The sequence below is a fragment of the Haliaeetus leucocephalus genome, unplaced genomic scaffold (assembly GCF_000737465.1).
Source record: "Haliaeetus leucocephalus isolate CR32 unplaced genomic scaffold, Haliaeetus_leucocephalus-4.0 Scaffold668, whole genome shotgun sequence".
Classification (NCBI taxonomy): domain Eukaryota; kingdom Metazoa; phylum Chordata; class Aves; order Accipitriformes; family Accipitridae; genus Haliaeetus; species Haliaeetus leucocephalus.
In genome coordinates, this window is record NW_010973104.1 from 2,807,639 (window position 1) to 2,830,080 (window position 22,442).

A 22,442-nucleotide genomic window follows, 5' to 3' on the forward strand; every position below is an offset into this window, starting at 1 on the left:
GGCGGCGACGACGAGGAGGAGGCGGCGGCGGCGGAGCGCATCGAGGGCGGGAGGCCCGCGTCGCATCCCGCTGAGGCCGGCCCGGCTGGACGGGCCCCGCTGTCTCTTCTGGAGCTGCCCCCCGAGCTTTTGGTGCAGATTTTCGGCTCTCTGCCCGGTACCGATCTGCCCAGCCTGGCTCGAGTCTGCACCACCTTCCGCCGCATCCTCCGCACCGACACGATCTGGCGGCGGCGCTGCCGCGAAGGTACCGCCCGCCCCGAGGTGGGGGGCCGGGGACGCCCTGCGGAGATGGCCCCGGGGGGGCGGGGGCTGGAGGATGCAGAGAAGAGATGGGGCCGGGGGTGCAAGGTCAGGGGCCCGGAGGGTGTGGGGAAGGTGATGAGGTGTGGAGTGGGGCCCCTAAAGGGGTGCAGGAAGGAGCTGGGGCCTGAGGGGGTGCGGGTTTTGGAGCTATGAGGGGTGCAGGGATCCGTGTCTGGAGGGTGGAGAAGAGGGCAGCTCTCGCGTCCTCTTGGACACAGTCCCTTCTTGGTGGCACTTTCTGGAAAAGGGGTGACGTGTGAGCAGCTGTAGCAAAGAGCATCAAGCTGGGGTTGTTCTCCGCGGTGGCAGCTGGAAAGGAGAAATGGGGATGGGACCAGGCCTACGCCTTGGCAGATGATGCCTCCATGTAGGGTGTCCTTGGATGTGGATGGGGTATTTCAGGCAGTGAGGATAGGGAACGATCAGTCCCTGCACAATGGGGCTGCACTGGGGAAGAAAGGAGTCCTTGGGTGTGCAGGTGGGGGTCCTGGAGCTGTGGAGGCACAGCAGGTAAAGCTGGGGTCTGCTCAGTGGGTGGAGGAGAGCAGGCCTGGGTAAGGTCATCCATTCCTGGCCCGTCTCTGGAAGCACGGTGCCACGTTCGGAGGGGTTCCTGGTTTGCATGTGCATTTTCTGGGGAGTGTCTGTTGCAAGGATGCTGTGCTGCATTAATGCAAAGGCTTGGGGGTTGGTTGTTTTTTTTTTTTCAGTAGTGTCTCAGTTCTGTGTTGCTGTGGCCCTGTTCTGTTAGGCTGTGATTCTTACTCTTTACTCCTTGTCCTTTTCCTCACATCAGTGTGGCTTTCTGTCCTGTCTGTTAATCCAGTGGCTGTCCCACCCTCCAAGGGCTGTCTTGTTGTGCTCATCATCTCTCTAAATAGTGTGATCCTGCCAGGTGCATCTGCTGCCAGCACATGAAGTCATGTATATTTTGTTGTTGTTGTTTGTTTTCTGTTTTTAATACCAGTGAGGGCATCGGGATGAAGAATTTAGGTATGTCAGAGTGGCTGCCTGCCATAGGCAGTGGGATCAGCTCAAATGCATTAAACCTTGCAGGAATGATTTCATGCCTTATCAGCACTCTCCAAGAACCCTTGGACAGTACAAAGGCTGTACCTGGAAAACGTATACCAAAGCATTCTTATTTCTTAGTTCAGCATGGGATGATCCCATTGTCCCAATAACTTAACATTGTTTTTCGGAGACAGGCTAATAAAATGGCATTCATTCTTTCCTTATACTCCTCTACTGACATAGAGTCCTCATGGACATTGGTGTGTTTCATGAATGGTTTGCAAAACTTCACTGGTAAATTATTTTGATAGGTTATGATCCTGGCAAAATGTTTATATAGAAACATACATAACTTTTAAATATAGGCTAGATTGTCTTGTAAAGGAACCACTAAAGTAGGCCTGATGGGGAAATAAATATATTTATTAAATTCATGACTGCTCCTTGGATTTTATTGCCAGTAGATAAAGCAGTGTTCAAAAGCTTAGCTGAAATTTAAAGAAACATTGGGCTTTGTATGGCTTAAACTAAACCAGACAGGAAGGGAAAGTATAATACTGCCCTTTTGTCTCAAGGCCCATAGCTAGCTACAAGGTGAGAGGTGCCTAGAACAAATTTTTATTCTCTTTTCACACACAGTTTCTTGTGTTTCCCCAATGTATCCATTCCAGCTACTGTCAAAGAACTTATTGGTGGACTGCTGGTGTGATTGAAGTAGACCTTGTACCAAAGGCATGGTGTGCAAGCTGTGCTGAGCAGATAAGGGTCAAATTCCTGGCTGAAAAACTTACTACATCTATGAAACTGTTACTGCAATCTTTTAATCAGTCATGTTCTCCAAGCAGTTCCTAATCTGGACTTCTCGCACTGTTCATAGTGCTTTGCATTGCTCTACACAGCAGTGAAGTAATTACTGTTGTGGTAGTACTGTAAGTGAGTATTTGTACACATGACTATAAAATTGGTCATTGCTTTGTGGAGCTGTTTTGCAGTTAAATGTGTCTGCATATATTTCAGTGATATGTTGCACATGCTCAGCTGCTGAGTGTGTTCAAATGTAAGCGTGCAACTGTGTGATGAGTGCAACTACTTGAGGACATATATGGACATCAGGTATTAGTATATAAATACACATATAAAATTTAGAGTATCCTGTACTGTGTTTCTGCATAGCTGTACATCGGTGACTGTATGATAGTCAAACATAAAATGTAATTACTTTTAGTAATCTTTTTTATAAACAAGCCACTTCCCAACTGAGGACAGTTCCTAAGTGTGTGCTTGTATCTGCCTGAGTCTTCTTGTGAAGCTGCCTGTCCTGGAAGCGGAGTAAGAGCACGTGTGCCTCTCCTAGCATACTTCTTGTATTGATGGCTTATTCACTCTGAAGCCTACTGGTGATGTTCCACAGCTGAGCTCTTTGAGGAAGTAACTGGTAAACTTCAACTTTGTGTCAGTTGTATATGCAAAACTGTTTGTGTTTTCAGAATGTACAAGAGTAAAGAGACAAGAAAGACAATCCTAAAATTAAACATAATGGTTTTTCTCTGAGAGAAGCTGATTGTTGCAGTGCTTTGTTTTAGCCATTTTCTACCTTCATCTTGGACAGGGGCAACGCTGAATGTAAGAAAAAGCCTGGCCGTTGCCTGAGTTAGATGGGGCGCTCAATCCCTTGAGCATTGCTATCTTGCTTTCACACTGCTGTGGGCCAACTCAGTGTATTGGGTTTGTGTGGCAAGGTTTTGGTAGTGGGACGGGGGGTGGGGGTACAGAGGTTGCTTCTGTGAGAAGCTGCTAGAAGCTTCCACTATGTCTGACAGAGCCAATACCAGCCGGCTCTAAGACGGACCTGCTGCTGGCCAAGGCCGAGCCCATCAGCGATGGTGGTAGCGCCTCTGTGATAACATATTTAAGAAGGAAAAAAAGTTGCAGCGGGCACAGAAACAGCAGCTGGAGAGAGAGGAGTGAGAACATGTAAGAGAAACAACCCTGCAGACACCAATGTCAGTGAAGAAAGAGGGGGAGAAGGTGCTCCAGGTGCCAGAGCAGAGATTCCCCTGCAGCCTGTGGTGAAGACCATGATGAGGCAGGCTGTCCCCCCTGCAGCCCATGGAGGTCCACAGTGGAGCAGATATCCGCCGGAGCAGGTGGGTGCTCAAAGGAGACTGTGACCCAGTGGGAACCCTGCGCTGGAGCAGGCTCCTGGCAGGACCTGCAGATCTGTGAAGAGAGGAGCCCACGCTGGAGCAGGTTTTCTGGCAGGACTTGTGACCCTGCGGGGGACCCACGCTGGAGCAGTCTGTGCCTGAAGGACTGCAGCCCGTGAAGGGGACCCACCACGCTGGAGCAGTTCGTGAAGTACTGCAGCCGTGCGAAGGACCCACGTTGGAGAAGTTCGTGGAGGACTGTCGCCTGTGGGAGGGACCCCACGCTGGAGCAGGGGAAGAGTGTGATGAGTCCTGCCCCTGAAGAGGATGAAGCGGCAGGGACAACGTGTGATGAACTGCTCATAACCCCCATTCCCTGTACCCCTGCGCCGCTGGGGGAGGGTAGGTAGAGAATCTGGGAGTCAAGCTGTGCCTGGGAAGAAGGGAGGGGTGGAGGGAAGGTGTTTTGAGATTTGGTTTTATTTCTCATTACCCTACTCTGGTTGATTGGCAATAAATTAATTTTCGCCAAGTCGAGTCTGTTTTCCCCGTGACGGTAATTGATTGAGTGATCTCTCCCTGTCCTTATCTTGACTCATGAGCCCTTTGTTATATTTTCTCTCCCATGTCCAGCTGGGGTGGGGAGTGATAGAGCAGCTTTGGTGGGCACCTGGCATCCAGCCAGGGTCAACCCACCACACTCAGCTGTAGATTAGTCTTGAGAATGTGTTGTGATCAGTGCAACCATCCAGAGCTTGTCTTCCTGAAAGTGGAGTGGCTTTTGCTGGTGACTGTGAACTGGGAGTGTGCTGGGATTGACCAGAAGTAGTTGTGTAACACTGGCATGCCTGTTAGGGCTGTTGTCCTTTTATCATTGCAACTGTTCAGGGTAAACAATGTCTCTGAATTGCTTCTTTGGCAAGAAGAGGATTGCAGTTGCTTTCATGTTTTCTATAAATAGGAGATTGCTGATCTCTGCAGTGGGAGCAGAATTAAAGCTTGTTTCACCCTGGCTGGTGGCCTGACCTACCTTGATTAACACCTGATAGTCCATTTTAAATGGTAACCACTTTCATCTTAAAACAGCATGAGTGCAGCACAACACCTGGAAACAGACCAGTAATTCAGAATAACCAAACCTAGAACTTGGATGAAAAGGCTTTTGTTTGTGAAAACAACCTCCAACGCCTTTTGTACCTGCTGAAAAATGTCAGCCAAGATGTTAAAGATGCTAACCTTCAGCAAGTTTTATAGAAAGAGGTGTCTGTGGAGAAGAGTGGGAAATTAGTTTATGTACTCACTCAGTGAGGGGACTGTTGCATGGAGTTCAGCTCTTACAGGACTCCAGAGAATCCACGCAGGAGTTTGATCTACAGCTGCTCCCACAACAGGAACAATTTCTTCTAGTGCTGCACCCTAGTAAATGCGAAGGTGGTTTTAATAAGTCACAAGGCTCTAATCTCCCTTTATGTGAGGTTAAACCATTGTATAGTGTGTTTCTTTAGTGACCCACAGTGGGCTTTTCTTCATCTCTGACCACATTCTTTGTCAAGATGCTGTCTAAAAGCCAATGGCTGTTTCTCACAGCTGATGGCAGGTGCTCGCTAGCCATAGCCACCCTTCATAGGGTCTTTCTTAGATCTGTTTGTAAGCTGTAGATCTGAAGCTACTCATCTTTTGCGTTAGGGTTTCTGCAAATGCTTTCATTTGTCGCAGATCAAATCTCCTTTTGCTCAGCTCTGTATTTGCGGCTGCAAAATATCTTGGTGGTAACTACAAGCCTTCCCCTGGGAGAAATGTTTGAAAGTATTTGGTGTATTTTAATTTGATAGTTCAGCCTTTGGAAACAAGAGGCCAGTTCCAAACTTGTCCGCCTGGTATTTCAGAGATGCTAGCCTGAGAATCTCCCATTTTTGTGGTCTCTGAAATAATCCAGTAAGTTTCTATGCCTTCTGTTCTGTGTACAGCCCTGTAAAGAGGCATTTATTCAGGAGTAATGGGAGGTGTTGATTATTCAGGGCACAGTTGAAACTTAGCAATGGTAAGGGTGTCAAGCTCTACCAGACATCCTCATTTCCTCTGAATTGCATGCGTCCACATGCAGTGCTTGCAGCTGCTTACTAGCATTGCCACGCTGAGAAAGAGAAAGCAGTAATTTGGTCTGTGATAACGAGTGCAGGGGTTCTTCCTTACCTGGGTTGGAAGAGCCCTGTTTGTTTGTTTGTTTTTTAAACTTCAGTGTAGGCCACAGAAGGAGGTGGTTGATGCGGCTTCTTGTAGAAAGGAGAAGGGAACGTGAGGCTTAGAAGAGCTTATGGCGAGAGCAGGCCAGGGAGTAAATTACACTTGCAAAAGTGTTAGTGCAGCTCATAATAAAAGGAGACTGCCTTTCCAAGTCCTTTAAATTCCAGTGCATGTGACCATGGAAACAGCAGTGTGTCACTGTGTGTTTGGTAAATCTTTCGAGTGCTCCTTATAAACCTAATAAAACAGGCTTTCCAGCTGGTCAAGTAAGAACTTTAAAACCAATTTCTATCCTTGCTTTTGAAGCAGGATTAAGTAGCCATTTGTTAACGGTATAAATTTTGTATGTGAATTTCTGTGACTATTAACTCCTTAAAATACTTTACTCGCTGAGCTGTTGCACTGAGATATGTTTCCTTAAAATAGACTTAATTGCACCAAAGTGGAATTTCCCAGGAAGCTTGAGCCCTTCAAAGCTTTCTTGGAAAAGTCTTTCTATTCTCTGTAAAGAAAACCTTATCAGTTTTGGTTTTTTTCTGTAACTATCTTGAAGCTCTACTGTTAATTTTATGTCCCTCATGTCCTCTGGATTAAAAAGAGATGGCCAGCTTGCTTGCTTGTGATATTTGGAGTTTTTGTAGGCACTCTGAGCCAAAAGACTGATTTTTCCCATCAAGCAGCCATCGTGGTGTTAACAGCTCATGGGTCAGAAGAGCTTAAGGGATGCACTTAGCCAGAGCTAAGCCATCGCTCTGGGATTTCGGCTCTTTGTAGTTGTTTGCTGGACAAAACAGGATAAGGACTAGTTAGCATAAAATGAGATGAGTGTTAAAGCACACCAAAATGAGATTTTTTTTTTTTTCTTGATAATACTTTCTTATAAGCCTTGGATGTCTAATGTCAAATAGCATGCAGCAATACTGAAATTCTAAATTTTTGTCTTTTTTTTTTTTTTAAAGGTACTTGCTATTACTTGGGAGAACTTTGAATCTTTCCAGGAAAGATTTGAACTACACCACTTAGGAAATGTACCTTTAGTAGTGGTTTGGCTTTCATAAAATTTCACTGCAGGTTACGAAGGGTACTTGCATGAAACTGGGATAGAGCTTTTAACATCGAATCACTTCCCACCCCATCCTGTTGTTTCAACATACCTGCTGGTAGTGGATCTGCTGGGCACTGCACTGCATTGAGACTGCACTCAAGCTGATTTACAGATCTACTAGGGAAAATGCTTTGTGAAAAATTAGCACCTTCTGGAGGAAGAGAGAATGTCACTGTGCTAGTACTGCTATTAGAGAGCAACACAGAGAAATGCCGTTTGGGCAGGATCCTCTGCATGTCTCCTCCCTTTCTGATGCAGTATAAATATCTTCAGTGACACTGAATTTAATCTAGCTGCAATGCCTGCTGCACAGTGTGCGTCTTGCTGATTCTCTGGCCAGGTGAGTGTTTTTATGGGAAGAGTTGGCTGTTTCCAAACAGCAGGCTATGACCACACTGTTTCTGTCATCTTACAAAGATCTCTAACTTCCTGATCAGCTGAGGAAACATACCGTTCCCTCCATCCCTTTGATGTAATTACCAAACACGTACCCGCTTGTGTACATATGCAGACCAGTGGTTGAAAGCCGTGCTAAGTCTGGCAGGAGGGATAGACACAGGGTGACCTGCAGGGTGGGTCTGAATTTCCAGCCTCTGGCAGAGCTCTGGTTTCATAAATCTGCAGAACGGCTGTGTCGGATCAGCTGGCTGTAGCCCAGCACCAAATAGCTTGTTTGTGCTGGGCTGGATGTACTTTCCTGCAAGCTTGTCTGTATGCTCTCTGGCTAATTGTGCTTCCTCATCCCACCTTGTGTTTGATAACACTTAGAGCTTCCTCTGACTTTTGCAACAGAAGTCAGCAGGAACTTTGCCACTGACTTTTGCATCTTTTAACGAAGGGCAATATGTTTGTTCTACCTTCTGCCCACTCTTACCTTTACTGAACTTGCTGCTTACCCGAAGTGATGTTATGCAGAATGTGTATTCCCTGTAGGCAGGCTGACAGTAAGCTTTGCGTATGCTTTATCATCGTGTACATGTACCACAAGTGTATTTATAGACAGGAGGAGGTTGAATTCATTCAGGGAAACTTCTGTTTTTCTCGTATATGAAAAACGAATTCTCAATTTGCAGCAGGTTACCAGCATTAGGTAGTGGTATTTGGCAACCACAGTGATTGTTAATTCAAGGAAGCTCGACTGAGGATAAGTTTCATATTTAATGATTTGATGAAGGTCTTCACAGATACACTTTTGTGTCAGATAACTGGCAGATGTTTGGTATTGCTAAGGAAAGCTGGTGTTTGATCTGTGTTGTAGATGTCTTTGATGTCAAGGAGGGTAGTTTTCCATACTGAGATCTATTGGGGTCACTGCAGCAGTGTGTTTTTTGTTGCTGATGATTTTTTGGGATCTCCCTCCTCTCACTTCCTCCTTCTGGTCTTCTAAGGATTTCTTGCATTGAGATGTTAGTACTTGCTTTTATTTTTTGAAAGTTTCTTAGAAGTTCGGCATTGGCTTCCTGAAAATGAAAGGAGAGAATCTAATTTTCTGCTTCAAAGCTGTCTTTAAGATCTCTGGATTGCTTTGTTTTCAGGGTGTTCTGTAAGCAATCAAAGGCATTTGAGTGTACAACAGACCCATCTCAATCTGATCTGCTTTCAAGTGTAACCATATTTGTACATGCTGATGCCTGTTTTATGTCTCCATTTCATTCTTTAAAGTCTGTGACCTTTTCTTTAGGATCCTAATAAGCAGTTTTCCCTGTTGGATACCTCAGTGGGAGTAGGTAATTACTACATACAATCATGATTTGATCTAAATGGGCGTACAATCCCAGCTGGAATGAGTATGTCTTCCACATTTCATGTCTTTCTGGTCTAGATGTAAGCATCTGCAACTTTGCTGTGTTTATTATGGTGTGTTTGTTGCAGGCTTTGCTTGTAAAATGTGTTAGATTCCTAAACTGCAATGGAATTACATCTAGTTTTCTCTTCAAAACAGAAATAAGATTCTTGGATTAATGTGGCAGCTTGAAAGAATGCACCTAATAGGATCTCATCTTTGCTCAAACAGTAGATACCAGGATCCTGGGTAGAACACCTTTGTGCCAAAGCTGACATTATTGTCTGTGTCATTGCAGAATATGGCGTCTGTGAAAACTTGCGGAAATTGGAGATCACAGGAGTGTCCTGTCGAGATGTTTATGCCAAACGTAAGTGATAAAACTGATATAGGTCGGTATGTCCTTGCTTATTACCAATTTTGAAAACATATACATGTTGAATATTTATTAAACTTTGATGGCATAAGTTATTCAGACTTACTTGCTAATGGCAGGGGTTTCATCTGTGAAGTTGGACATGTTTGGGGTTTTATTTAGTACTAAGCAGATGCCAAGAATTGGGATGTGTATGACCCCCAATCCTTTGGTGGGGAAAGAGCATGTAATTTAACTTTATTATAAGTGTATTGGGGGTTTTTTATCCTTTCCTGTTTTGCCATTTCCAGATCTTGCTAAGGAATTAACTGATATTTTTTCATAGCCCTAATGTAGCTAAGTCTCGATCTCCGTGAAAGGATGCTGTTATATGCTGACAGTGGGAAAGCACTGTAGGTAAAGGGACAAGCATTCCTCTGGGTTGCTCCTGAAGGAAGAGAGCCTGGCAGGGCAGGGCCTCTGCTGAGGTGTCAGTGTGTGTTAGGAATGTCTGGGGGAGTGGGATCCCAAGTCCTTAGACCCACTGTGCCTTCTGCAAGGTAGAGATGCACATCTTCTGTCTTACAGTAGGGAGGGGTGGGGGGAACATCGGATGAGAGAAACCAGGGTTGGCTAAGGACTGAATGGAGGCTTGGATCCATGGTGAGGCTGTCTCCCCTGTCACCAAATCTTGCCCTTTGCAGTCAGAAGCTGAGCTGGTTGCTCAGCCTCATGAAGCCCCCAAGAGCTCCCATACCAGCACTGCCAGGCTGTGTTGTCTTGGTTCCCCACCACAAATTTTGTGAGGGAGTTACCTGGGGTCCTTAGGATAAAAAACAAGATTGAACCTGTTCAAAGAAGGTCCTGCTTCATGAAACAAAAGCAGAGAGATCAATCATGAGAGGTCTCTGTAGGCTTTGCAGACCCAAAATCTGGCTCAGCTTCTACATGTGCTGTATTTGCTGAGCACTGAAGCAGTGATGACCTCAAGCATTAATCTTAACACTGGAAAGAAGAACAGATAGAAGGGTTTTAATCCTATCTTTAATAGACTTGCTGAGCATCCGCAGGAAAATTATTTCATCACCTAGTGTCCCTCTTTACCTATTTGTGCACTAGGAATGGAACTGCCTAATTTGCCTGGGTGGGAGGGCCGAGTGATGCTGAACTGGCACCTTGATGTCCACAGAGAAATCTTGTTAGCGCTTGAGGCCTCCCATATTTCCCATTCAGTCTGGTATCTCTGTATGACACTGGTGTGGTAACAGCCATGCAGCACATGCCATATTGGATCTTAATTCTGCATTGCCGGTCTTAAATGGCAGAACATCTCTTCATGACCTGTAGTCTTTTTCACTACAATAGTTCCATGGTTCAGATATATTAAAATTATATTTAGTGGGTTTTTTAATACACAAGTTATATGTAAAAATGGCCTTACTGGCTTGCAACAATGGTCTCTCTCTAGCCCAGTAGTGTATCTCACAGCCATGGATCTGTCTTACACATATGTTTCCAGTCTTCCTTTGCACCAAAGTAGTTTCTGAATCCATAGCATCCATTGGCAAAGAGTCGCACTTGACGTGGGAGAACCACCTCTGTGATAGACTTTATTGCACTTCTGAATAAGGACTGTGTCCCTATCCATTTGGCAATCCTAACTAGCAATGGTGGCTCTGAAGTCAGAATGCCTGGCAGCAGTTTCGGGCTTTCAGGGATGCACAATCTTAGCTCTCCTGCTCAGATTCAGTAGTTTGCCCTGTTGCAAACACTTAGTGGAACAGTTTTGTGGTGGTGTGACCCCATTTTCTCTACTGTCCCATAAACTTTAATTGCAGAAGAGTTAATCTGGGGCTACAGGCAGGATGCACATGCACTTTTCTGTCCACTGTTGTTCTGTAAAAAGTAATGTGGGAAATGAGGAACTGAGCTTAAGCGCTAGAAAGCATAACTAATCCAAGGCCTGGGCTACTGTCCGTGTAGTTACTTGGCCTAAGTGGTCATCTTGAGACAGTGGTGCTCATTACAGCTGCACTACTGAGTTTGAGGAGGATCCTGATTCCACTTTGAATTCACTGGATGCCATTTGTAAATATTGTCTGTGGGAATCTTGAACATGCCAAGTTCTGTGTGAGTAATCCTGCTAAGTGGGTATACCTGAGTCTGGGGCTGATGGAAACAAATGGTGCACCACAACTGGAAGTAAAGTCAAAAGAGAGTTTGACTTTCCTGTGTGGCTGGTCCAGATTCATCGTAATGTTAAGTGCTGGTTACAGTGGAGCAGAGTTCCTTGGTACTTACCCTGCTGTGTCTGTTCAGGTATAAACCCACGAGTGAAGTCGGGGCGTTTTATGAAAATCCTTCCCGACTACGAGCACATGGAGTACAGAGATGTTTACACCTGCCGTACGTACCTCCTGCTGGTTGATGCTTCCTGCACTAAGCACACACAAGATGCTGCATGGAGTGTGACGTTGCTTTAAGCAAATTATTTTGGGGTGGACCTTGGGACAGCATGGAGGATGCCAGTTGGTCTGTTCTTTCTGTTGCTCGTTAGTGGAGTATTCTGACCCTTTAGAGTGACAGTGTGAGTAGGACAGGCAGTGAGATATGTTGGTCTCATTTTGAAGTGCTTTGAGTTAGAAAATTGTCCTGACTGGGCACAAAAAGGAGGGTCTCTGTTCACTCTGTTCTTCATGGATTGCTCCTCTCTTAGAACAAAGTATTCAGATACCCTGGTGAGGGCTCCCAAAAGCAAGTTTAAATAAGCTCTGGACTGGCAAAAAGCTTTGTCGTGATCCAGATAAGCTGCATTCAGATCCACAGCCCTTCCCAGTGCAAAATGCTGAGGGTTTCCATGCTAATTCCCTCCCTGCCCAGTGAATCCTTTTAACCACCATCTCCCTCTCTAGTAAACATTCTGCTGGTGTTTCAGAGATTGTGATTTGCTTTCCTCAGTGAAATAGCTGCTCTGAGTAAACTGTTCCTTTCCTCCTGATGTTGTGTTGAGGGAAGAACAGTAAAACATTGGAGTTTAACGCTTGCTGTTAAGCAGGAGTTGGGGGGAAGTACTGATTAGTTTACATCAGTTAAGGAAGCCAGTACTGCTTAGGATTTGGAGGGGTTGTTGAGCTGTCTCTAATGCTACTTTGGGTCTGCAGAGTTTTGCATACTCAAGTTACTAACTCACTGGTGCTTGGGAATGTAGTTTTTTCACACATGCTAATGAGTGGAGTGGATGCTGCAGACTTACCTGTGCTAACAAAAGCAGTCGAGCATTGGCCACGCAGAGAAGATGGTGTCTTTAATGTGAGTCATGACAGACAAGCAGCAGCAGTGCTACAGCAGGAATCAGTAGAAAGTTTTAGATTTGACAGTCCTGCCTGTCAACACCAGCCTTCTTCTGGAGCTCGATGGGAAGGAGAGGCATGTCCAAGCTGTCCCCCAGGATGAGGGATTCCTTTGTAGATTGTTACCTGGGTGTTTGCTCCAAACGTGCCGTTCGTGGTGGCTCTCAAATGGCATTTTGTGCTGTTCCCTCAGTTGTTCATTCTTTAGCTGCAGCCCCAAACTTCTGATGTCTCATGCCCCTTTTCTCTAGGGGTGTGTTGTATTACTAGGGGAACAGTCAATGTGGTTTAAGATGCAATTGCCCCTTTTTGCCTTTTTCCCCTCCTCTGTATTGAGACCGTGTTGCCAGGATTTACCATGTGACTGCTTCCTAATTTATATTCACGCAGCATTAGCCTGGTCAGCTCAGATCGCTTTCCCCAAGGTTTAAGCTAGCCTGGCTGACACTTAGGTCTTTCCACTAGCAGGTCAGTTATCACCAGCTGGGGGGCAGTAACTGCTTACATTCCAACTCATTTTGCTTATAGATACCTTGCTGCATCCTGAGAGTCCAAGAGAGTTGTAGTGGATCAGGTCTTTTCCACTCAAAGTGAGCTACCTCTGCTTTACAGGCTGCAGATTTCACTGAAAACTCCCGTGTTAGGTTTTTGCATTTCTCTGCCTGTGCTGTCCAAGCTGGACAGAGGTCATGAAATAAGATTTAGTTAAAACAGAGACATCTGAAATCATCTGCTCTCTTCCTGTTTTAATAACCCATTCTGGGTTTGTAACTTGTTTGTTCATACCTATGGTGTCTGTGGTGTGCCAGCACTGTGATGCTTGCTTGAATTGCTGTGCATTTACTCGGTGTCACTTCCTTGTCCTGTGTCTAACTCCTAAAGAAAAGCACAGGCATTAGACCTTTCCCAGGCATCCTTTGGTTGGTGGGAGCTTGGGGTTTCACTGCTTTTCCTAGCCCATCCCCAGACAGATTCAAGCTGCCTTTCCATCTGAAGAGCCTGCAGGGCTGCTTGGGGCAACATGGGTAATATCGAGGCTGGGTGGGAGTTGTACTGAAGTGTCCAGTGGATGTATTTTTGCTTCATTTGGCAGGATGTGGGCTCAGAAATTTGGATAGGCAAGAGGCTTCTTCAGGATTGAGAAAAATAGGCAGCGTGCATAGCAGAGGAAAACCTTGGAGAAAGACCCAAGTGCTGTTTTCTTTCGAGGAGCAGGGAGGGAAACAACTGTCAGATCCATCCTGTCTCCCGCCAGGGAGAGCCAGAGCTGGAATTCATCAGGTTTTCCCTGCAATGAATACAGCTGCTGGCTCGCTGGAGCCCGGAGACACCCCAGGCTTGAAAATGGAGCTGTACTTTTGCTTTGAGACTTGTTTGGGCCTTTGCCCAAGTACCAGTGTTTTCCCCAGTAACTTCCTTTCCTGAAAGAAGGGGAGGAGAAGGAGTCCACAGCACCCTGAGCAAGTGAGGGAGATGACTTGTCTGTTAAAGTGTCCCTGCTGCAGGCATTGGTGTGGAGGGAGGGTGAGGCTGGGTGAAGCACTGCTCACGCTGCAGCCTGTTTCCCATCAGCTCATCTGGAGACTTCTGTGGTGCCAAACAGCTGGGGTTTTAAAAAAAAAAAATTAAAAAAGAAGAGCTGCTTACAGTAGTGGTGCAAGCTAAGCACAGAAGCTGCTATCCAGTGGGTAGGATTCTTCTGGAGGTGAATAGGATTTTTTGGCCGCCTCCCTCCTTTGCAGCCCCAGGTTTCTGGGTGGTCAGGGCAGATGGTGAAGCAGGCTGTGCCTGTGACTCAGCCATGTTTCCTGAACCTCCATGTCTCCTGGTGAGCTGAGCTGCAGCTGCAGCTGGCTGTTCACTCAAAGTGAGCACACAAACTGCCCTCGACAGGCATGTGCCTTGGAGTGGAAGGGCTTGCCTTGTCAAGCAGACGCTTTCTGCGCTGTTGAAAAGTCCATCGATTGTAGCTACAGCTCTGAAAGTGCTTCTGACAGGAGCTGGGGGAGGAGGGATGTCCTCATCACTCTTGCATAACTTGCATCAAGTTTTCTGTCCTAAAAAAAAACCAAAAAAAGCTGGGTTTTATCAGCTCCATGCCAGACAGGGTAGAAGGCAGATTGTGGTGGGTGGAGCGGCTTATGCACATACCATTTATTAATATGTAATTACTGCACTGAGACAAGAAGACTGGGAATGTGGTTTGCTTGCTTGCCTTAGTGCTGTTTGTGCTGCACTCGGTTCACTGGGTGAAACCAGGCCATCAATCTTAAATTGTTTACTGCACAGGAAAAGGCTCCTCCAGGCCAGTTGGCAGCAGCTCTGGACAACCCTCCCTGCTGTCCTAAACCTTTGTGGAAGTTCTCTGCTTTGGTGTAATAAAAACACTCTATAGTTCTTGCTATCTTAAGTAGTTAATGAAACAAAGCTGTTGTAACAGCTGCACTGAAATACAGTTCTTCCTATAAATTGACGCAAAGCAAAACCCATTATTCAAGCCAGACCCGTAGGTTAAAATGGGTTATTGTGGCCTTCTGAGTTGGCCGTGAACATCATTGTAAGGCAAGTGTAGTATCTTCTTGCCATCTTCATAGAAATAATCTGCATCCTGTTGTTCCTGCCCAAAATGCCAGATTGCATGTAATGTCTTTATGTGAAGGTTACTGGTCATGTCAGGAAATTGCATAGACAAAATTAATGGCTGACTGTGTAAGGACTGGAGGCAATTAGCATCTCTAAGCTTTCCTCAAGAGAGGATGTTTGTTAAGATCGTTCTGTAATAGACACTTTCTTCTGCTTGCTGAAAATGTTCCTTACTTGTCCTTCCATTTTGGTGGGATTGAAAGTGCACCTAGCTCTCAGATGAGAAATGGAGAAGCCTCACCTGCTGCAGTAGGCTTTGAGGGGAACTTGGAAGCAGCTTTTGGGCACTGCTGGAATGTAGCTGCTTAGAATTTTTAAGGCCGTTACTGACCTGGTGACACAGCCAGATCTCCTGAGCTGGCATGGTCTGTGCGCTTTGCCCGTGCTCTCTCGGTGGCTGTTTTCAAGGATGCTTGACCCTGGAGACAAGTTTGTCTATACAAGGCAGGGAAATTCTTTCAAAATATTCAAATTTCCCTGTTCCTTACTGCCTTTCTGCCCTTCCTTATTTTCTGTTGCTTTGCAGTCTGAGGCATCAAGTACATTTTTGGTAACTGGAGATGGCAGATACTTTGTTTTTAGCTCTGGGTGTATCATGTGATTTGCATTAACAAGGCCGTGTTGCAGAAGTTTTCTGAGAATTCCTAGTGAGGTATCTGTTTGTGTAAAGTCCTGGAGACTAACTCCTGCCCCTGCGCCAGGCCAGGAGCAGGGCTGCAGAGAACAACATAAATCTGTGAGCTTGTGGGAAGCCTCAGTTCAGAACTGCCTGGCTGTGGTTGGGTGTAACCAGTTTTCTCTTCCTTAATAAAGTTGTGGGTGGTATTGGTCAGTGTTGTGTGCAGTCTGGTAGCAGTCTTCCTTTTTCTTTCTTTTCCCAAAATCCCAATTCCTTAGCTTGATTTGCTCACTTCAGTGTCTCACTGTTCCCTAGTGCTGCACCGATACCGACACATCCTGGGATTATGGCAGCCGGACATTGGGCCCTATGGGGGACTACTGAACGTGGTGGTGAGTGAGTACCTCATTCTGGGGGCTGTGGTGTCAAGGACTGATAAGTCTTTTGTATACCGCTTTCTAGACCTGGGTGCCATCTCCATGCTTTTGAGAAGTCTGAACAGTCAGTCCTCAGGCAGGTGATTGGGACCCAGACGTTGCTTCTCGGATCTTTTCATCATCACCATCTTTCTCCAGACAGTCCTTTTGTTTTTCAGCTGTACTCCAAACAGCCACAGGAGCACACAGAAAACACAGGGAATGTTTCAGGGAAAGGCTTGGTTTAGAGTTTAATGCTGATATTCCGGTGGCTGGCACAGGAGTCGATTCCTTGTGCATTGAGTAGAGCAGAGGTTTTAGCACTGGCCCATCGCTTACTGCATTATCTTTGCCTACAGCTGAACGTTTTGCAAAGGGTTTTGCACTTGTTTTCACGCACCTCTCCTTCCTGTAGTTTGCCATGCTTTTCACCAGCCATGTCTAAGACTGATGCATCAGATGTAGTGATACTGGTGCAAGACCTATGGAGTCTGGCAGCTCTTGTGCTGCTGAGGAGAGCAGTTAACGAACAACGTTTGACTATGTATTAGTGAGAGCTGGGCCAGAAGTTTGGCTGAAGCCCTTGTTCTTTGCACCAAGGTTCCATAGCTGACAGGTTGAAGCGCAACAAATCACGAGGCCTTTGGGTTTTGCAAGATTCTGTTCCATGAACTGGTATAAGAGTGCATCCAAGTGCGCCAATACTTACATGATTTTGTGACCTTATAAAGACAAGTGTGCCTTTGTGGTGCTGGTCTGCTTTTGTCTCAGATTTCTCTGTTCAGAAAATATCCTTTCTCTGGAATTGCAGAGCTTGAGGGGAAGGATTCTGTTAGGCATGCAGGAAGAGGGCTGGCACTTGTACCTCTCAGCAGAGGAGATTGTTGCTTCCTGTGCTGTCTGTGAGTAACAGAGCCAAATAATTCCTTGTCCAAAAGGCACAGATAATCATGAGAAGCAGAATTCGTCTATGCGAGTATCTGCCAGCATGAGCTCTCAAACCAATTAGAGTTTGACTAGCTGTGTGGTCTCTTCAGTGCAGCCTCTCCCTCTGGATCCTGCACACCAAGCAGCTGTCACAAAGTCGTTTGCAGTAATAAAGGCCCGATCATTTTCCAGTGGTGCAGGAAGCCTCGTAAAGAAACCTTCTCCCTCTTCACCAGGGGTGTGCTGTGAGTGCATATGGTCTGGTTTAATTGCTGGAAAGCAGTTTGGAAATGCAGCAAGCTGTTCTACAGCTCCTGCCCTGTTGCAGAACAGGCCCTGAAGTTGTTTGTTGCAAACTCAACAGAAAGCATGCAAGGCTGATCTTGTATGCTTTGTCTCCCATCCCTCTGCAGGTAGACGGTTTGTTCATCATCGGGTGGATGTACTTGCCACCTCATGACCCTCATGTTGATGACCCGATGAGATTCAAACCTCTCTTCAGGATTCATCTCATGGAGAGGAAATGTGCAACAGTTGAGTGTATGTATGGTCATAAGGGACCTCATAATGGCCATATCCAGGTGAGCTCCTCTAGCACTTTCAGCATCATCTGTCCTAGGTGCGATGTGTGTGCGTGTGCATGCATATTGGCTCTGGAAATGGATTCATCAAAAAACTAGATGAGAGTTTTATTTAAGGGATGTGGCTTTCACCACTTTGTTATATGTGTGGATGCCAGCTTGACACTCATTATGTGTCTGACAAGTTGTGTGGGCTGCTCCCCGCTCTGAATTTGTTCACTGGCAATAGTACAGCAAGGCTGTTGTACTTTCTTCTGTTGGGCTGGAGCATGGTGGGAGGGTGGGAGCACCAGTATGTGTACAGGCTGGGGCAAAGGATATGTAAAATGGCCTTGTGCAGCTGGTGAATGTGTCCAAGCAGACACACAGACCAGTTCTGTTTTACAGCTCTCTCTAAGATGGGACCCTGAGAAGGTTATGTAGCATCCATTCAGTACATTGGATGCTTTGAAAAGCTTCCTGAGAGGTTGTTTCCTTTTCTTTGAAGAAGGAAGCTCAAATAGAGAAGCAACTTACTAGTATCTTTCATTAGAATGCATTGGGGTTTTATTGCTTTTATTTCTCTATTCTGTATGTGATGTACTTGGCATCACTTCATGATTTCTCTGTTGTAGCAAATTCAGTAACGTTTGTTGTGTAAAGCATTTACTCTAAGCAGTCTTAGTTACATCATCCTAGGCATCTCTAAACAGGTCTGTAACCTGTTAAATTCTCCTCCATGGTAACTACAGATTGTAAAGAAGGATGAGTTCTCCACGAAATGCAACCAGACAGATCACCATCGGATGTCAGGGGGAAGGCAAGAGGTAAGAGTGCTTTGCCAAGAGTCTGCATTAAGGCTGTTTGTATATCCCCTTTCTGAACATAAAGCATTGCTGTCTTACCTAAGCTCTTAGCTAATGTTGGGATCTGGGAGGTAGACTTCTGCCTTCTAGTTTCTGTGTATCAAACATATAGGAAAACCCGGGCTGGTAGCTTCTGGCTGATTTACTATGATCTTTTTAAGTAGGTAGAGTTGATCTGTGACTTGAATCAAAATCGAAGTGGCCACATTTGAATAACTGCAGGATCTTGGGGAACCTCTTCTGTACTTGCCAAGGTGTGGTTTAAGGATCCACTATATGAGATCAATTCAGCGTTACACCTGCAGAATGTCTGGGTGGAGACCCCATGCCTTACCTCAGTGTGTAGCAGGGTGTTGGAGCAGGCTGTTAACGTCCATCCTGTTGAGCAAAAGTTGTTTTAGGCACTTCTCTGTGGCAAGATGCTTTTTGAGCCCCAGTACCCTTTTTCTTCCTGTGCCTTTGTCACACACCAGTCCTGTTTGATAGCAGGCCTGTCCAAAGAAAGACAGCAACATGCATTGTGCACCATGCAGCACTTGCCAGACACTGATCTCTGTGGTAATCCTGTCTTTATAATTAAGATCTTTCAGACACAGGCCTAATGTTGAGTACCAGCTGGATTTGAATACCTGCTTGTCAGTGGGGCACCTTTCTACTGCTTGTCGTCTTGGTGGAGGGATTAAAAGCTTCATTTGGTTGTTTATCCTGTGTCTGTGTCGGCTATACCCAGCAAGGCAGATTCCTGACTCAAAGTACATATTTTAAGGTGCAGGTATAAATGTCAGGATGAAAACCTTCAGGTAATACCTGTTCCAGGTAGTGGTGTTTGCTGCCAGCTAGTTAAATGTGACAAATCTGATATTTCAGTTGTTTCTAACAAATGCTTTAAAATGTCTGTCTACTAATGGGAAACAGCTGGGTGAAAGGTTTAGTTAAGTGTTTTCTGGTTCTGTAGCAGATGAGAAATGCTTTAATACTTTCAAAGCATTGTGTTAAGTGTGCGTGGCATTATGGTAATTGGAGGATCCGGCTTTAGAAGATAAAGCAAGCAGGTTTGGAATATGACTTGGTAGGCTGCTATCTTAGTGTAAGCTGTTATCGCGCTAACTCATGGTAGGGTATTAACTTGTCAGAGCTGGTGTAGAGGTACTTCAGGTGATGTTTTCAAAGCACCCTTTGGATTCAGATGCATCAGTATTAAATCAGCAGGATTTAACCCCCTAAATCTTCAGTGCCTTTCAAAAGCTTCCCCTTTTGTGTTTAACATGCCAGGATAGGGCACAGAAGTCAGCTTATGGGCACACAAATGAATTACTGCAAGGTAAGTCAGGATGTAAAGTAGTAGATCAGCTACTTTGCAGTAACAGACGATGCTTACGCTTTTATTCTGAGGAGGCATATTGGTTCTGCCTGTAGTTTATTTGAAGGGGAGCATGTTTATTGTGTGGTGTCTGGCAGGTATTGGGCAGTTACTGTTATCGCTACTTGTTAAGCGTATTTCCAAGCCAGCTCTGTAGCAACACATGTTGTTCCCAAATCCAGCCATGATCCTCTGTCCTTGGCAGAGCATATGCCTTCTCTGTGGCTCTGCTGATGAATCATGCTGATGAGGCAAAGTCTTGTTGGGGTACGTCACTGTTGCAAATGAGATGCCTTTTATCTTCCCCCTTTTCTCTTCTCCTTGTGCTGCAGGAATTCCGGACGTGGTTAAGGGAAGAGTGGGGTCGGACTCTGGAAGACATCTTCCATGAACACATGCAAGAGCTCATTTTGATGAAGTTTATCTACACCAGCCAATATGAGTAAGGGCACCAGCTCTTTCTAGGTATTGAGGCTGCTGCAACTTCAAGAGCACATTGAATCATTTGTTCTGAGGATGAGATGCTTGCAATGGGCTTGGACATTGCTCTGGCTGTTATGTCTTTGCAGGCTCTGTGCAAAGATACGGTGAAGCATAGTCCTTTCCAGTTGTACAGAGAAATGAGATGTAATAACAGCAGTCATAATAAGGTTCCAAGTTTTTTACAGTAACTGTGCACAGTAAGGTGGTTTTGAGCCATTTAACTATGTTTAATTTGAAGACAGAGCAAATACCTGTGATCCCAAGGAGCTGACTGCTTATTATCCATATTAGTAAGCAACGTGCTTTGTAGCGTGCTATGCAGAAATCACACAGTCCCTGAGAACTTGGGTATTTTTAACTGTCACTCCAAACTTCTAATAGCAGCCACCTTGCTGTAGCAAATGTTTAAATATGCTTCACTCTTAGGTTCTCTGGAAATCCTAGGGGGCGAGGAGGTTTACTGTGACCTTGCTGCAGGAGCCTCCTGGTGTGCTAATGAGGACTGGTAGAGAGAAGGGAAAGGAGGGAGCACTTGCATAAGTCTAAAGCGAAATCTGTTAAGCTTGTTGGTATTGCTGAAAACACAGATCCCGCCTGTCTCTTGATGACATCCCAAAGCTGCCTGGAGGAGCAGACTGGAAACACTCCTCATGTCGAGGGATTCTCTCTTAACCTGTCTAACCTTTTGTTTTTTGCACAGCAACTGCTTGACATACCGACGCATCTACCTCCCTCCCAGCAGCCCCGACGACCTTATAAAGCCAGGTCTCTTCAAAGGAACGTATGGGAGCCATGGGCTGGAGATTGTCATGTTGAGCTTTCATGGAAAGAAAGCGAAGGGGACTAAAATCACCGTGAGTGCATTTTTCTTTCTCTCGGATGCTTGTTAAAGTATTCTTGATGCCATGGATCCGTAGGAGAGATTTCTGTCTGGGAGGTAGTCGGTTGTTGCCAGCCCAAACCCTGTTCTTTGTAGGGATTGGTGGCATCGGGTGAATCTTAACACATGCAGAGTAGCTAGAACCTGCTCTGCAAAGTTTCTGATGATGACACCTGGCTCCCGCTTCCCTTTTTCTCCCTCCCAGCTGCTTTCTGTGAGCAGCTGGTAGCAGGTCACTGGAGAGCACTTGCATGTATGTGAGGAGTAGGTACCAAATGTTGGCAGCTCCTCACTGAAGTCAGGCTGGCGAGGTCCTTTCTCTATGCAGGGAGGGATTCTGACAAAATGCAGTTGCAGCTTTGACTTTCACCCTTGCAAGTATGACCTGGCTTGTAGCTTTTGATTTAAAATTCTGTTCCTCGGAGGGGGAAAGCAGAGATGACATAGACAGCTCAGGGAACAGCAGACAAGGTCCGAGTGGTTTTTTTTTTTTGTTGTTGTTGCCAAACCGGTGATTGTAGAATAGGGTGAACTGTGTCGAAGTCAAATGATGGACGTGGGGAGGATACAGGTCTGAACTCTGTAGCACCCTGCCTCTGCAGCCATGCTGCTGTTTCCTGTCTCTAGGGAGATCCCAACATCCCAGCTGGGCAGCAGACTGTGGAGATTGACCTCGCGCATCCTCTGCAGCTACCTGATGTCGAGAACCTTCGTGATTTCAGTGAACTCTCTCGCATTGTCCTGGAGGTCCAGGAGCAGCTGCGTCGGGAGGAGCAGGAGCAGGAACACAGGCAGGAGGAAGAGGAGGCTGCCTCCCAGCCTGCTGCGAAGCCCCTGGGAGGAGAAGGTGCCGAGGGGGAAGAGACTGCAGCTGGGGCGGAGGGGACAACCCAGGACAAGGCACCAGCTTCCCAGCCCTTTGTGTTGCCCATGGGAGTCATATCGAGGAATGAAGACTATCCCCGGACCTGCCGAATTTGGTAACGAGGACTAGTGGTTTTATAGCCCAGTTGTGCCAGTCACTTTTTGAAACGGAATGGGGGGGAGTCTTTGAGGCATGTTCTGTATTTGCTGGGCCTTTACCTGCATGTGGATCTCCCAGCCCCTTGTGCTCATATTTTCTGCTGCTGCGGCCCTATCTCCCACGCTCTTGTTTGCTGCCTCTCTTTCTTACCACACTGTCATCTGCCATCCTGCTTCCTTGCTAGATTTTATCCTGTTAGTTCTGAAGTTAACACCTCTCCTGTATCCACCTTCTGCTTTTTTTTTTAATGTGTTTTTGTTTCCCAGAGCTGCTCAGCTTGTATATTTAGAGATCTGTTGAAGACGCTTCCCGTTTCTGTGTGTGTCACTTGTGTTCCTTGGCTGTGGGAACATGGTGCTC

General features: G+C 45.9%; 1 protein-coding gene across 5 annotated transcripts in view; it reads left to right on the forward strand.

Annotated features, from left to right (window-relative positions):
- The first annotated feature begins 78 nt into the window (after positions 1-78).
- Positions 79-22,442, forward strand: part of FBXO31 (F-box protein 31) — a 28,912-nt gene continuing 6,548 nt past the window's right edge. Inside the window, exons 1-9 of one of the 5 annotated variants that reach the window (XM_010579612.1) lie at positions 79-264; positions 8,898-8,969; positions 11,274-11,360; positions 15,882-15,958; positions 17,323-17,490; positions 18,222-18,296; positions 20,028-20,137; positions 20,879-21,032; positions 21,686-22,038. In XM_010579612.1, coding sequence (XP_010577914.1) covers positions 11,306-11,360; positions 15,882-15,958; positions 17,323-17,490; positions 18,222-18,296; positions 20,028-20,137; positions 20,879-21,032; positions 21,686-22,038 — 992 coding nt within the window. In that variant the 5' untranslated portion in view covers positions 79-264; positions 8,898-8,969; positions 11,274-11,305. The other 4 variants (XM_010579613.1, XM_010579608.1, XM_010579610.1 and 1 more) reach the window with 4 other exon arrangements.